Source organism: Tursiops truncatus, chromosome 6, assembly GCF_011762595.2.
Source record: "Tursiops truncatus isolate mTurTru1 chromosome 6, mTurTru1.mat.Y, whole genome shotgun sequence".
NCBI lineage: Eukaryota > Metazoa > Chordata > Mammalia > Artiodactyla > Delphinidae > Tursiops > Tursiops truncatus.
The window spans coordinates 28,484,578-28,500,301 of NC_047039.1; the positions used below are offsets into that span (position 1 = coordinate 28,484,578).

A 15,724-nucleotide genomic window follows, 5' to 3' on the forward strand; every position below is an offset into this window, starting at 1 on the left:
TTCGGCCGCGCCCTCTCCAGCGCCGGCCGGGGGCGGGGGCGGGGACGGAACTGGGGCAGCGCAGGCCGGAGTGCGGCCGATACTGGCAGCTGCGGGACATGACGGCAGGCCGCCAGGCCGAGGGTGAGGGTACGGACCACGCCTCCGCGCGGCTGCCCTCCCGGGTGGCCAAGCTACTGTCTGCACTCTTCTACGGGACCTGCTCCTTCCTCCTCGTGCTGGTTAACAAGGCGCTGCTGACCACCTACCGGTGAGGCGGGCGCCAGAGGTCCGGGCGGAGTCCGCGGGGGCCCCCGGCTGCTCCGCGGCGACCTGTCCCGGGACCTTCCCGTTACGGCGCCGCGCTGTCCGGCGGGAGCTGCCCCGACCCCCGAGGTCCCCGGGTGGGGGAGAGCGGCGGGGCTGCCCCTGCCGTCGGTGCACCTTGGCCGCGCCCTGGTCAACGGGCGGGCGGGAACAGCGAGCGGGGAGCCTCACTGCTGACTCCCGTGCCAATGTGGGTGGCTGTGTGCTCGGCACATGGACCACGTTTTCACAGGGTCGGGACCTTCAGAGTGTTCTGAAAACCAAACCACAACCTAGCAAAGTCATTCTACTCTCAGTGAGTGCGGGCACACCTCACCGCCACTTACTGCTGTAGGACATTCCTCGCAACTGTGCTTGTAGAGCTACCTCCCAGTGCTTTCACAAGTGCTGGTGAGCTGGAGCAAGTGATCTGAATGTGTTCTTCAAATGTGACTGTTCTTTATACAAATCAAGATGTTCAATCATCAGAAAAGTCCTGAGTGGATAAGTTTATTCGCATTGTTTGACCATTCATTCTCAGATTATCAGCATGTTCATGGAAAAATGGGGAAAACAATTAAAAATTCATATTCTATACTTTTTTGGATGAATGTGCAGTAAACCAGCAAATTTGTAGTTCCTTGAACCTATTTGTAAAGACTAGAAAATCCTGTTTAATTCTCCTTTCGTTGTATTGGCATTGAAAGAGCTGTGAATTTAGAACCAGCTCCACCATTTAATAGCTGTGCCTCTTAGGCCAGCCTCAGAGTCGTTTTTTCAGATGCAAAAGCTGGATAATTACAACTCTGTGAATTACCTCCCAGATCTCTGTGCGAGCTGTCAGAAGTGAGGGCTCCTTGTAAACTATACTGTGCTGCAAAAATGTAAAATCAGAATTTTATAAAGAGCCCAAAGAGACCTTAGAGTATCTTCAGCCCAAAGAGACTGTCAAGAGTATCTTCTTTTTATTTTATACTTGCAAAAGCTGAGACCTACATGAGCTTGGCTGGTTCCACCTGTAACAGATATTTACCAAGCACCTACTATGTGCCAAGCCCATCACTGGCACCAGGGAAGCAGCTGTGAAAAACGCAAAGCTCCTGCTGTGGAGATTCCATATCAGCGGTAGAGAGAGAAAATAAACAGGTGGGCTCATGAATAAGCAAGGTGATTTCAGGTATGCTATGAGAGTGCCTGGGATGGAATGGTTGGGGCTAGAGCATTACACACAGAAGAAAATGTGCTGAAGTGGGCATGAGCTTCGCCTGCTGGAGGAACAGAAAGAATGTCATTCTGGCTAGAATGAGCAAGTGGTAGAAGGTAGGAAAGACAACGTGGAGGTAGGCAGGGAAGGCAGAATCAGTTCCTTCATTCATTCAATAATATTCACTAAGCACCTGTTATATGCCAGGCACTGTTCTAGGCATTTGCGATACAGAAGTGAACAAAGCAGATCAAAATTCCATATGTCGTGAAGCATCCATCCATATTCCTGGAGCATACCCAGAGCCTTCTAGTGGATCAGTAAATAAACTGGTAGAATTTATATTAAGTCAGATGCAGCTGTGTGGTCAGGAGAAAAAAATAAGGAAAGGGAATTAGGGACTATGGGCATGGGGAAGAGTTTTCAGTCTCAGCATGATCAGTGAAGTCTCATTAAGGAGGTGACAGTTGAGCCAAGGGATGAATAATGTGAGGGAGATGGGGGAAGAACATTCCAGCATGGAAGAGTAAGGAGTTTAGGTGGGAATGGTACTAGATTGTGTAGGGCCTTTGTGGCCACTGCGGAAGCTCTGAGGGAGCTTCTGGAAGGTGTCAAGCAAAGGAGTAACATGATCTAACTCCCTGTAGCTGCTGTGTTGAGAGCAGATATTGGGAGACCAGCGTGGAGGTAGAGAGACCATGATAAATAGTTTTCATTTTAGTCTAAATGCAGTTGGGAGTCCCTTGGAAGGTTTTAGCATGGGTAGTGACATGGCATCATTTGTATGATTAACAAGATTTCTTTGGCTCTTGGGTGGGTGAAAAACTGATGGTATTGGAGCCAGGAATGGATTGTAATAGTCTAGATAATTTTAAGTGGTGGCTTGGACTGGGGTGGAGGGTAGCAGTGGATATGGAGGGAAGGGATGGATTTGGGTTAGTTTCTGGTGTTCCTAGGGCTATTGATATTCTTTACAAGGTCTATTCGTGTGTTGCAGCATGCTTGCTGGTGTCCGTGGGGAACAGAAACCCTCCCTCAAAGAAATTAGAATGAATAGATACATAAACATGGATCATTTCATATACAATGCAAGCAAATGAAAGAAAAAGAAAACTTAAACACCTACCGTAAAAAACAAGAGAATGCTATTATAGGCTTTGGGGGAGTGTTGACAGTTACGTCAGTTGAAGTTTGAAGATAAGTCTCTGCTTTCTGCTCTTGACTAAGTAGTGTGCTCGCTGACCACGGCAGTCAGTGCCTCCAAAAACATATGTCTTCTTGTTGGAAGCAGGACCAGTGAACACTGGTTAAGTGCTGGGAAGATGAAGGATAGTGTCCGACCAGAAAGAATTTATATGAGACATCTCATGCTCTAGCCTTTTCATCTTTAAAATTTTGAGTTCCATGATTGAAGGAGGAAGTTGAGTTTTTATCTCAGCAAGGCAAAGCCCCTTATAACCTTATAAGCAGATATTTCACATTTCCGTAATGTAATATACAGTTGGAGGGCCCTGTTCAAAAAACATTGTTTATTCTCTCATTTCAAAATAGTTTAGGAGCACGTTTTTGAGGGGAAGAGGGTTGGGGTGATTTGGTTATAACAATAAACCATAGAAATCTGATCCAATCATTAGCTGTTTGAGGACAGAATGTTGTGTTGTAGGATAGAAGGAAGGACCTTTCTGTAGTCACCTAATTTGCAGGACTACGGGAATGTAGCTCAGGGGATGTTTTTTTCTCTTACGGTTTGAGTAGATTGTGTCTGGTTGGGGTACAAGACTGATGGGTGGTCTTAGTTATTTGTTAGTTTTAGGTCGTTGAGATGCTAAATTTACCTGGCTGGACAGAGAGAGCCTTTGAAGGACTTGGACTGTCAGACCCTGTTGGGGTGAGACGGAGAAGCACGAATCTGTGGCCACTTGGTGACACTAGTGGTTCTTTGGAATCACATTCATGAGGGTTGTGCAGGCAGTCTGGAGTTGTTATTTTTGTTGCTTTTTTTTTTTTTTTTTTTTTTTTTGTGGCACGCAGGCCTCTCACTGTTGTGGCCTCTCCCGTTGCGGAGCACAGGCTCCGGACGTGCAGGCTCAGCGGCCATGGCTCACGGGCCTAGCCGCTCCGCGGCATGTGGGATCTTCCCGGACCGGGGCACGAACCCGTGTCCCCTGCATCGGCAGGCGGACTCTCAACCACTGCGCTACCAGGGAAGCCCTTGTTGCTATTTTAATACTGTTCTCTATGACATGTGAAGATTTACTAATGATGCTTAATAAAAAATATAAACTTAGCTGTATTCAATTCAACAAGTATTTGCTCCATATTTGCTGTGTGTCTACTTTTATGCAATCGAAGGCTTTAGGATCATTTCACACAGTGGTTTCCAAACTTGCTTGGTAATGTGAATCACTTGGAGAGTTTTTTTTTTTTTTTTAAAGCTATTGAATCCGAGTCTCCAGTGGTGGGTGCTGGAAGTCCATATTAAAGAACAAAAACAGCCCTAATTTTCTCTTACTCTGATGAAAACCGGCTCTCTCCCAAAGATGCTGTTCCATTTGACCCCTGGAAAGGAGCCGGATCCTGGTCACACCCTAGGTGTGGCCAGGAGGTGGGGTTGAGTCCTCGTAGCTTCCCACTGCCCCTGCTCTGTGGAGAGTCCAGACTCAGCACTCACTTTCTGCCCTCTCTGTAATGGCTTCTGAGCTTCTGTGGCTCATTTAGTGGAGTCCTGGTATTCCTCTCCACTCAGACTCGCATAAGCCTTCAGGACTTTGAGATACGCACGCTGAATCATCACAGCCCACCTTGTCCCACATCCTGTGGTCACTCCTAGGGCCATGTGCTCAGTGTGACCCTGCCAGCCACTCCAGTTCCTGTGCAGGATTGTCCACACTCTGTGCTGCAACCCCGCTCATTTCTGCCACATCACCCTTCAGGCATCCCTTCCCTCCTGGTCCAGCAGGAGGGCCCCTGCGCTGGAAGCCACAAGGCTCCTTTCCAGCTCCCGTCTTGGCTGGTACTTGTCCTGCACAGCCTACCTTCTGCATCCTTCCTTCAGCATTGAGCAGCTCCGACTGTCCTGGGAGAAAAAACACTTCCGGGCTGGCTGGGTTGATGTTGAATTGATGATCACAAGCTTCAACCGGCTCTAGTACCACCTGCTCGTTCCTTCTGGGGGATTGCTTTCCTTGTCACAGAAAGGACTCCTTCCCACTTTCTCTTTTACCCTGAAACCTCCCACACCCCCATCCTCCACTCTCCTCTGATACTTCCTTGAGGAAATTGAAACCGTCAGATGATGTCCCCTTTCTGCTGTGATGGAGGGAGCATCTTGTTCCTGTGGAAGGTCCAGCTCCCCACTTCTGGATGTCCCCTTCTCCCGGCTCCTTTCATGATCCTCCTCTATTCTGCGTCAGCAAGCTCTCTCTACCGGCTTAAAACATGTTTAGGTTTCTCAAGCAAAAATAACCCTCCCTTGATCCACATGGGTGCTCATTTCTCTGTTCCTTTCAGAGTCCGACTCTTCAAAGAGTTGTGCACACATACTGTCTTTACTTCCTTGCATTCACTCCTAAAATAATTCAGTTAAAATTGGGAGTTATTTAAATACAGAAATGTACGAAGAAGACAGTAATAATATTGCATATTCCCACTACCTAGAATCAATATTTTTTTTAAAGAAAAGTCATTCTGTGTGATCATGATAAAGAATTCAAACAAAAAAAAAATATTAGGGTAAAATTTTAAAAATTACTAAATTGACATTAGGCAATAACTTCAGACATCTTTTTAGATAGATGGATGGATTGGAGAAAGATTAATAGACTGAATTACTTTTTATATAAAGTATATATTATAGATGCTACTTATTTACTCGTTTCTTTATAAATTGTTTTCTTTAATCCAAAAAGGAGTGGGAAATGGAGTGCGGGGGCTTTCATTTATTTAATTTTTTGAGGATCACCTAAGTCCCTCCACCACTTTTTTTTTTTTCCTCCACCACTTTTTATTATGAAAAGTTTCAAGCACACAGAAAAGTGGAAAGCAAAGTACAATGAACACCCATACACATACCACTGAGGTTCAGTAATTAACATTTTGCTATATTTGCATTTTCCCCTGAATGATTGAATATAAGCTGCATACGTCATGACACTACACTCAGATATTTCAACATGCCTCTCCTGAAATATGGATCTTCTCCTACATAGTATCCTTTTTGTTCTTAACAAATTTAACAGTAATTTCCTAAAATAATCTAATACCAAATCTATAATCATTCCAATTATTCCCCAAGATGTTTTTATGGTTGTTTTAAACATTTGAATTAAGATCCAATCAAAATTCATGCAACACACACAGTTATGTCTTTTTCGTTTATTTTCATCTAGAAAAGTCCCCCGTTCCACCTCTTTCCCCTGATACTGAATTTGAAAAGCCTGGGCCAGGTGTGTTGTAAAGTGTCCCATATTATGGGTGGTCTCATTTATTTTTTGAAGTCTCACTTAACTTACTCTCTGTTTTTTAAACTGAAAGTTAGATCTAAAGGCTTGATTACATTCAGATTAAACAGTTTTTGGCAAGACACTTTATAGCCGACCCTGTAAACTTCAGCTTGCCTCATATGAGGGATTGTGCTACCATTAGTCATGCTGACTGTGTTTGAAGGCTTACTTAAGGTGAGGACTGCAAGTTGCATGCACGTATGAAATGTAGTTTAACTGAACTGAATGGAGAAAAGAAATTAGGGTTCAACAAAAAGAATTGTTGACGTTCAAATATATATATATTTTCAATTTCTGATGGTATATATGGCTTCTCTGCTATGAATGATGACGTTTGCATACTTCTTCCCATGTTTCCGCCCCTCCGTGTCTTCTTTTACAGTGTAGCATCCTATTGTGTAATTATAATCCCACAGTTGTTTGAATCTGTTCCATATTAAATGGATACAGTAGTCAGCACCCTTTTATCACAGTGTCTCCATTCCAGAGTTCATTATTTTGATTTGATTCCTAATTGGTTGATTCTGATGTATGGTAGTATTTTTATGGAGAGTTCATGGCTGCTGTATTAATCGTGTTGAATATTCTTAACAGCTTTTTCTACAAGTGTGCTCTTAGATCTGGAGAGTTTACTTATTCTCCCCATGTCAAGGAAACAAATTTGCCTTTTATAGTTTAATCATTTTCTCTCTTTACTGAGAGAACAGCACAGCAATTAGCCCTCTCTGCTGGTATCTATCTTCTATATCTGTTTATGTTTGAGAGTTTGTCTTTTCCCTACTCATTCACTGTGATTACCTCATCTTGGTAATTCAGTTGAAAGCAGTGGCCATTTAGTTCTGTGTTGTTTCTAAATGGTTCATGTGGCAGTTATGTGTGTTTTTTCTTACATCTTTATTGGAGTATAATTGCCTTACAATGTTATGTTAGTTTCTGCTGTATAAAAAAGTGAATCAGCTATATGTATACATATATCCCCATATCCCCACCCTCTTGCGTCTCCCTCCCACACTCCCTATCCCACCCATCTAGGTGGTCACAAAGCACTGAGCTGATCTCCCTGTGCTATACGGCTGCTTCCCACTAGCTATCTATTTTACATTTCATAGTGTATATATGTCCATGCCACGCTCTCACTTCTTCCTAGCTTAACCTTCCCCCTCCCCGTGTCCTCAAGTCCATTCTCTACATCTGCGTCTTTATTCCTGTCCTGCCCCTAGGTGCTTCAGAACCTTTTTTTTTAGATTCCATATATATGTGTTAGCATACAGTATTTGTTTTTCTCTTTCTGACTTACTTCACTCTGTATGACAGGCTCTAGGTCCATCCACCTCACTACAAATAACTCAATTTCGTTTCTTTTTATGGCTGAGTGATATTCCATTGTATATATGAGCCACATCTTCTTTATCCATTCATCTGTTGATGGACACTTAGGTTGCTTCTATGTCCTGGCTATAGTAAATACTGCTGCAGTGAACATTGTGGTACATGACTCTTTTTGAATTATGGAATTCTCAGGGTACAGGCCCAGTAGTGGGATTGCTGGGTTGTATGGTAGTTCTATTTTTAGTTTTTTAAGGAACCTCTATACTGTTCTCTATAGTGGCTGTATGAATTTACATTCCTACCAACAGTGCAAGAGGGCTCCCTTTTCTCCACACCCACTCCAGCATTTATTTGTAGATTTTTTGATGATGGCCATTCTGACCGGTGTGAGATGATATCTCATTGTAGTTTTGATTTGCATTTCTCCAATGATTAGTGATGTTGAGCATCCTTTCATGTGTTTGTTGGCAATCTGTATATCTTCTTTGGAGAAATGTCTACTTAGGTCTTCTGCCCATTTATGAATTGGGTTTTTTTTTTTTTGATATTGAGCTGCATGAGCTTCTTGTATATTTTGGAGAGTAATCCTTTGTCAGTTGCTTCATTTGCAAATATTTTCTCCCATTCTGAGGGTTGTCTTTTTGTATTGTTTCATTGCTGTGCAAGAGCTTTTAAGTTTCATTAGGTCCCATTTGTTTATTTTTGTTTTTATTTCCATTACTCTAGGAGGTGGGTAAAAAAGGATCTTGCTGTGGTTTATGTCATAGAGTGTTCTGCCTATGTTTTTCTCTAAGTGTTTTATAGTGTCTGGCCTTACATTTAGGTCTTTAATCCATTTTGAGTTTATTCTTGTGTACGGTGTTAGGGAGTGTTCTAATTTCATTCTTTTACAAGTAGCTGTCCAGTTTTCCCAGCACCACTTATTAAAGAGGCTGCCTTTTCTCCATTGTATATTCTTGCCTCCTTTATCAAAGATAAGGTGACCATATGTGCATGGGTTTATCTCTGGGCTTTCTATCCTGTTCTACTGATCTACATTTGTGTTTTTGTGCCAGTACCATACTGTCTTGATTACTGTAGCTTTGTAGTATAGTCTGAGGTTCAGGAGCCTGATTCCTCCATCTCTATTTTTCTTTCTCAAGATTGCTTAGGTTATTTGGGGTCTTTTGTGTTTCCATACAAATTGTGAAATTTCTTGTTCTAGTTCTGTGCAAAATGCCAGTGGTAGTTTGATAGGGATTGCATTGAATCTGTAGATTGCTTTGGGGAGTATAGTCACTTTCACAATGTTGATTCTTCCAATCCAAGAACATGGTATATCTCGCCATCTGTTTGTATCATTTTTAATTTCTTTTATCAGTGTCTTATAGTTTTCTGCATACAGGCCTTTGTCTCCCTAGGTAGGTTTATTTCTAGGTATTTTATTCTTTTTGTGGCAATGGTGAATGGAAGTGTTTCCTTAATTTCTCTTTCAGATGTTTTCATCATCAGTGTATAGGAAGGCAAGAGATTTCTGTGCATTAATTTTGTATCCTGCTACTTTACCAAGCTCATTGATTAGCTCAGGTGGTTTTCTGGTAGCATCTTTAGGATTCTCTACATATAATATCATGTCATCTGCAAACAGTGACAGCTTTGCTTCATCTTTTCTGATTTGGATTCCTTTTATTTCTTTTTCTTCTCTGATTGCTGTGGCTGAAACTTCCAAAACTATGTTGAATAATAGTGGTGAGAGTGGGAAGTCGTGTCTTGTTCCTGATCTTAGAGGAAATGGTTTCACTTTTTCACCATTGAGAACAATGTTGGCTGTGGGTTTGTCATATATGGCCTTTATTATGTTGAGGTAAGTTCCCTCTGTGCCTACTTTCTGGATGGTTTTTATCATAAATGGGTGTTGAATTTTGCCGAAAGCCTTTTCGGCATCTATTCAGATTATCATACGGTTTTTACCTTCAGTTTGTTACTATGGTGTGTATCACATTGATTGATTTGTGTATATTGAAGAATCCTTGCATTCCTGGGATAAACCCCACTTGATCATCCTTTTAATGTGCTGTTGGATTCTGTTTGCTAGTATTTTGTTGAGGATTTTTGCATCTATCTCATCAGTGATATTGGCCTGTAGTTTCCTTTCTTTGTGACATCTTTGTCTGGTTTTGGTATCAGGGTGATGATGGTCTTGTAGAATGAGTTTGGGAGTGTTCCTCCCTCTGCTATATTTTGAAAGAGTTTGAGAAGGATAGATGTTAGCTCTTCTCTAAATGTTTGATAGAATTTACCTGTGAAGCCTTCTGGTTGTGGGCTTTTGTTTGTTGGAAGATTTTTAATCACAGTTTCAATTTCAGTGCTTGTGATTGGTCTGTTTATATTTACTATTTCTTCCTGATTCAGTCTCAGAAGGTTGTGCTTTTCTAAGAATTTGTCCAGTTCTACCAGGTTTTCCATTTTGTTGGCATATAGTTTCTTGTACTAATCTCTCATGATCCTTTGTATTTCTGCAGTATCAGTTGTTACTTCTCCCTTTTCATTTCTAATTCTATTGAGTCTTCTCCCTGTTTTTCTTGATGAATCTGGCTAATGGTTTATCAATTTTCTTTATCTTCTCAAAGAACCAGCTTGTAGTTTCATTGATCTTTGCTATTGTTTCCTTCATTTCTTTTTCATTCATTTCTGATCTGATCTTTATGTTTTCTTTCCTTTTGCTAACTTTGGGTTTTTTTTGTTCTTCTTTCTCTAATTGCTTTAGGTTTAAAATTAGGTTGTTTATTTGAGATGTTTCTTGTCTCTTGAGGTAGGATTGTATTGCTATAAACTCCCCTCTTAGAACTGCTTTTGCGGCATCCCATAGGTTTTGTGTCACCGTGTTTTCATTGTCACTTGTTTCTAGGTATTTTTTGATTTCCTCTTGATTTCTTCAGTGATCTCCTGGTTATTTAGTAGTGTATTGTTAGCCTCCATGTGTGTGTATATTTTACAGATTTTTTCCTGTAATTGATATGTAGTCTCATAGCGTTGTGGTCAGAAAAGATACTAGATACGATTTCAGTTTTCCTAAATTTACCAAGGCTTGATTTGTGAGTCAAGATATGATCTATCCTGGAGAATGTTCCATGTGCTCTTGAGAAGAAAGTGTATTCTGTTGTTTTTGGATGGAATGTCCTATAAGTATCAAATAAGTCCATCTGGTCTAATGTGTCATTTAAAGTTTGTGTTTCCGTTTTTATTTTCATTTTGGATGATCTGTCCATTGGTGAAAGTGGGGTGTTAAAGTCCCCTACTATTAGTGTGTTACTGTCGATTTCCCCTTTTATGGCTGTTAGCATTTGCCTTATGTATTGAGGTGCTCCTATGTTGGGTCCATATATATTTATAATTCTTATATCTTCTTCTTGGAATGATCCCTTGATCATTATGTAGTGTCCTTCCTTGTGTCTTATAACAATCTTTATTTTAAAGTCTATTTTATCTGATATGAGTATTGCTACTTCACCTTTCTTTTGATTTCCATTTGCATGGAATATCTTTTTCCATCCCCTCACTTTCAGTCTGTATGTGTCCCTAGGTCTGAAGTGGGTCTCTTGTAGACAGCATATATACGGATCTTGTTTTTGTATCCATTCAGCTGGTCTATGTCTTTTGGTTGGAGCATTTAATCCATTTACATTTAAGGTAATTATCAGTATATATATTCCTATTACCATTTTCTTAATTGTTTTGGGTTTGTTTTTGTAGGTCTTTTCCTTCTCTTGTGTTTCCTGCCTAGAGAAGTTCCTTTAGCATTTGTTGTAAAGCTGGTTTGGTGGTGATTGATTCTCTTAGCTTTTGCTTGTCTGTAAAGGTTTTAATTTCTCCATTGAATCTGAATGAGATCCTTGCTGGGTAGAGTATCTTGGTTGTTGGTTTTTCCCTTTCATCACTTTAAATATGTCCTGCCACTCCCTTCTGGCTTGCAGAGTTTCTGCTGAACGATCAGCTGTTAACCTTATGGGGATTCCCTTGTATGTTATTTGTTGCTTTTCCCTTGCTGCTTTTAATATTTTTCTTTGTATTTAATTTTTGATGGTTTGATTAATATGTGTCTTGGCATGTTTCTCCTTGGATTTATCCTGTATGGGACTCTCTGAACTTCCTGGACTTGATTGACTCTTTCCTTTCCCATATTAGGGAAGTTTTCAACTATAATCTCTTCAAAATATTTTCTCAGTCCCTTTCTTTTTCTCTTCTTCTTCTGGGGCCCCTATAATTTGAATGTTGGTGTGTTTAATGTTGTCTCCGAGGTCTCTGAGACTGTTCTCAATTCTTTTCATTCTTTTTTCTTTATTCTGCTCTGTGGTAGTTATTTCCATTGTTTTATCTTCCAGGTCACTTATCCATTCTTCTGCCTCACTTATTGTACTATTGATTCCTTTTAGAGTGTTTTTAATTTCATTTATTGTGTTGTTCATTATTGTTTGTTTGCTCTTTACTTCTTCTAGGTCCTTGTGAAATGTTTCTTGTATTTTCTCCGTTCTATTTCCAAGATTTTGGATCATATTTACTTTCATTACTCTGAATTCTTTTTCAGGTACACTGCCTATTTCCTCTTCATTTGTTTGGTCTGGTGGATTTTTACTTCGGTCCTTCATCTGCTGCCTATTTCTCTGTCTTCTCATTTTGCTTAACTTACTGCGTTTGGTGTCTCCTTTTTGCAGGCTGCCGTTTCGTAGTTCCTGTAGTTTTTGGTGTCTGCCCCCAGTGGGTAAGGTTGGTTCAGTGGCTCCCTGAGGCTTCCTTGTGAAGGCGACTGGTGCCTGTGTTCTGGTGGATGAGGCTGGATCTTGTCTTTCTGGTGGGCAGGACCACGTCCGGTGGTGTGTTTTGGGGTATCTGTGAACTTAGTATGATTTTAGGCAGCCTCTCTGCTAATGGGTAGGGTTGTGTTCATGTCTTGCTAGTTGTTTGGCATGGGGTGTCCAGCACTGGAGCTTGCTAGTCGTTGAGTGGAACTGGGTCTTTGTGTTGAGATGGAGATCTCTGGGAGAGCTCTTGCCCATTGATATCATGTGGGGCCAGGAGATCTCTGGTGGGTCAATGTCCTGAACTTGGCTTCCCACCTCAGAGGCTCAGTCCTGAGACCTGGCTGGAGTACCAAGTGTCAGCCACATGGCTCAGAAGAAAAGGGAGGAAAAAAAGCAAGCAATCAAGAAAAAAATAAATTAATAAAGTTATTAAAATAAAAAATTGTTAAAATTAAGAAGGTAATAAAAAAAGAAAGAGAGCAACCAAACCAATAAACAAATCCACCAATTATAACAAGCATTAAAAACTAAATTAAGATAATCATAAAAATCAGAAATTAGTCATTCACATACAGCAAACCCCAAGTCTACAGTTGCTCCCAATGTCTACCTCCTCAATTTGGGATGATTCGTTGTCTATTCAGGTATTCCACAGATGCAGGGTACATCAAGTTGATTGTGGAGATTTAATCTGCTGCTCCTGAGGCTGCTGGGAGAGATTTCCCTTTCTCTTCTTTGTTTGCACAGCTCCTGGGGTTCAGCTTTGGATTTGGCCCCGCCTCTGCGTAGAGGTCGTCTGAGGGCGTCTTTTCTTCCCTCAGACAGGAGGGGGTTAAAGGAGTGGCTGATTAGGGGGCTCTGGCTCGCTCAGGTTGTGGGGAGGGTGGGGTACGGAACGTGGGGTGAGCCTGAAGCGGCAGAGGCCGGCTTGACATTGTAACAGCGTGACATTGTAACTACTCTGGCAGTGGTGGGCTGCACGGGCTTCCGGAGGGGAGGTGTGGATAGTGACCTGTGCTTGCACACAGGCTTCTTGGTGGCTGCAGTAGCAGCGTTGGCGTTTCATGTCCGTGTCAGGTGTCCACGCTGATAGCTGTGGCTTGCGACTTTCCCTGGAGCTTGTTTAGGTGGTGCTCTGCCCTCTGTGGGCAGACAGGCAGGGAATCCCCTCTAATCCCGTACCCGGAAACAATGGTCTCTTGCCTCTTAGGCAAGTCCAGCCTTTTTCCCGGACTCCCTCCTGGCTAGCCGTGGCACACTAGCCCCCTTCAGGCTGTGTTCACGCCGCCAACCCCGGTCCTCTACCTGCGATCTAAGCCCCGAATCCTGAGCCTCAGCTCTCAGCCCCCACCCGCCCCTGCAAGTGAGCAGACAAGCCTCTCAGGCTGGTGAGTGCTGGTCGGCCCTGATCCTCTGTGCAGGAATCTCTCCGCTTTGCCCTCTGCATCCCTGTTGCTGCGCTCTCCTCCCTGGCTGCGAAGCTTCCCCCCACCCCCACCCCCCGTCCCCACCAGTGAAGGTCCTTCCTAGTGTGTGGAAACTTTTCCTCCTTCACAGCTCCCTCCCACTGGTGCAGGTCCTGTCCCTATTCTTTTGTCTCTGTTTTTTCTTTTTTCTTTTGCCCTATCCAGGTGTGTGGGGATTTTCTTGCCTTTTGGGAAGTCTGAGGTCTTCTGCCAGCATTCAGTAGGTGTTCTGTATGAGTTGTTCCACATGTAGATGTATTTTTGATGTATTTGTGGGGAGGAAGGTGATCTCCACGTCTTATTCCTCCACCATCTTGAAGGTCCTCCCCCAGTTATGTTGTTTTTTTTTTAAAGAAGATGTTGAGGGTAGGAGTTTGTTAATTAATTTATTTTTGCTGTGTTGGGTCTTCGTTTCTGTGCGAGGGCTTTCTCTAGTTGTGGCAAGCGGGGGCCACTCTTCATTGCAGTGCACGGGCCTCTCACTATCGCGGCCTCTGTTGTTGCAGAGCACAGGCTGCAGACGCGCAGGCTCAGTAGTTGTGGCTCACGGGCCTAGTTGCTCTGTGGCATGTGGGATCCTCCCAGACCAGGGCTCGAACCCGTGTCCCTGCATTGGCAGGCAGATTCTCAACCACAGCGCCACCAGGGAAGCCCCCAGTTATGTTGTTTTGATCCTCAGTTGCTTTCCTTAGATCTGTAGGTTCCCTTTTCATCTCACTTGATTGCTTTGTTATCTCAATTTTGAGCTCTTGTTTTATTGATATCTTCTTATTAAGGTGTTCCGTAGCTGGAAGCAATTACAAAGGGTGCCTTCTCTCTCTGTGTTATATTCTCTTCTAGGCTGATCTCTTTGTCTTCCTTCTGTAAGCCTTTTGTTGTTGTTGTTTGTTTATGTTGTGGTTTTATTATTTTGCTTCATGTTGCAGGTTGTATTACTGGGCAAGGAGACTCTCAGGTACAGGGGAAGTATACTGGGTGGAGCTCTTGGGACCCACCCCTGTTGGGGAGTGAGGGAAGCAGGATTAGGTAGAGGGAGAAGCTGGGCTGTGCTTTATCACAACAAATCCTGATCCCAGGCCCTCTGGAGCTGGAAGGGCTCTACAGAGTTGTCTTGAATTGGGGTGAAAGCCCCTGGCTTTTATACCCCTGCACAGACACACAGGCTTGGAACACAGGCTGCTCTCAGGGAGTGGGGGTGCTATTGGCAAGGCAGCTTTCTTCAGCTGAGGTTGCTCTTGAGCGACTGGAGAATGAGTGCTTCAGTCCAGAAGAGGGTGTCTGGGTGGCACATCTGGCATCCATTAGAGTTCATTTTATTCTCACAGTGGTGCTGTCTAGACAGTCATTCAGTTTTCTCTGATAAGGTAGGTTGGTTCTTTATTCTTTTCTTACCCTATCTGAAATAGGTATGTTTCCCTTTGACATACAGATTGAGGGCTGAGGTGTTGCTGTTGGTGGTGGTGGTGGTGGTTTTTTAGGTGATATTCCCCCTTTTTTAGTGGCCTGAGAGAATGACTGGGAGCCAGTGAAGGGCTGGAAAATGAGTGAGCCCGGTGAAGTGATGTGCTGCCTTGTTAAGTATGGTATGAGGTAGGGGTTAAGATTCTGATTCCAGTTACCTAGGGCCATTTCCCTACTGCTTGCATGGTCATCTTTGTCATGAATCAGGTTTCCATAAAGCTATGTATCTGTCCCCATGTGTGTTCTCTTGCTTTGTCCTGTTAGACTATCATTGTGCAAATACTGCACTCTCTCATTTATTGTAACTTTAAAATGAATCCTGGGGACTCCACTGGTTGTCCAGTGGTTAGGGCTCCGTGCTTCCACTGCGGGGCACAGGTTCAGTCCCTGGTCGGGAAACTAGGATCCCTGCATGCAGTGTGGTGCAGCCAAAAATAAATAAATAAAAGAATCCTGGCATCCAGTAGAGTCATTCCTCCAACTTTGTTTTTCTTCAGGATTATCTTGGATCATGTTTGCTTTTTGCCTTTGCATTCAGTCTTAGGATCAGTTTGTCAGTTTCCACAAAATACCTGCTCGTGTTTTTACAGAGAGATTTGATTTTATAGGTCAGTGTGTGGATAATGGTTCACGGCAATATTGATTCTAATCCATGAAATTTATTTAGGGCTTCTTTAATTTTTTAAATATTGATTTATA

General features: G+C 42.7%; 1 protein-coding gene across 3 annotated transcripts in view; it reads left to right on the forward strand.

Moving 5' to 3' along the window:
- SLC35D2 (solute carrier family 35 member D2) overlaps positions 1-15,724 on the forward strand; it is a 53,899-nt gene continuing 38,175 nt past the window's right edge. The window contains exon 1 of one of the 3 annotated variants that reach the window (XM_019940417.3): positions 1-250. In XM_019940417.3, the coding sequence (XP_019795976.1) occupies positions 99-250 (152 nt within the window). In that variant the 5' untranslated portion in view covers positions 1-98. The remainder of the gene's footprint in view (positions 251-15,724) is intronic. The other 2 variants (XM_019940418.3, XM_019940416.3) reach the window with 2 other exon arrangements.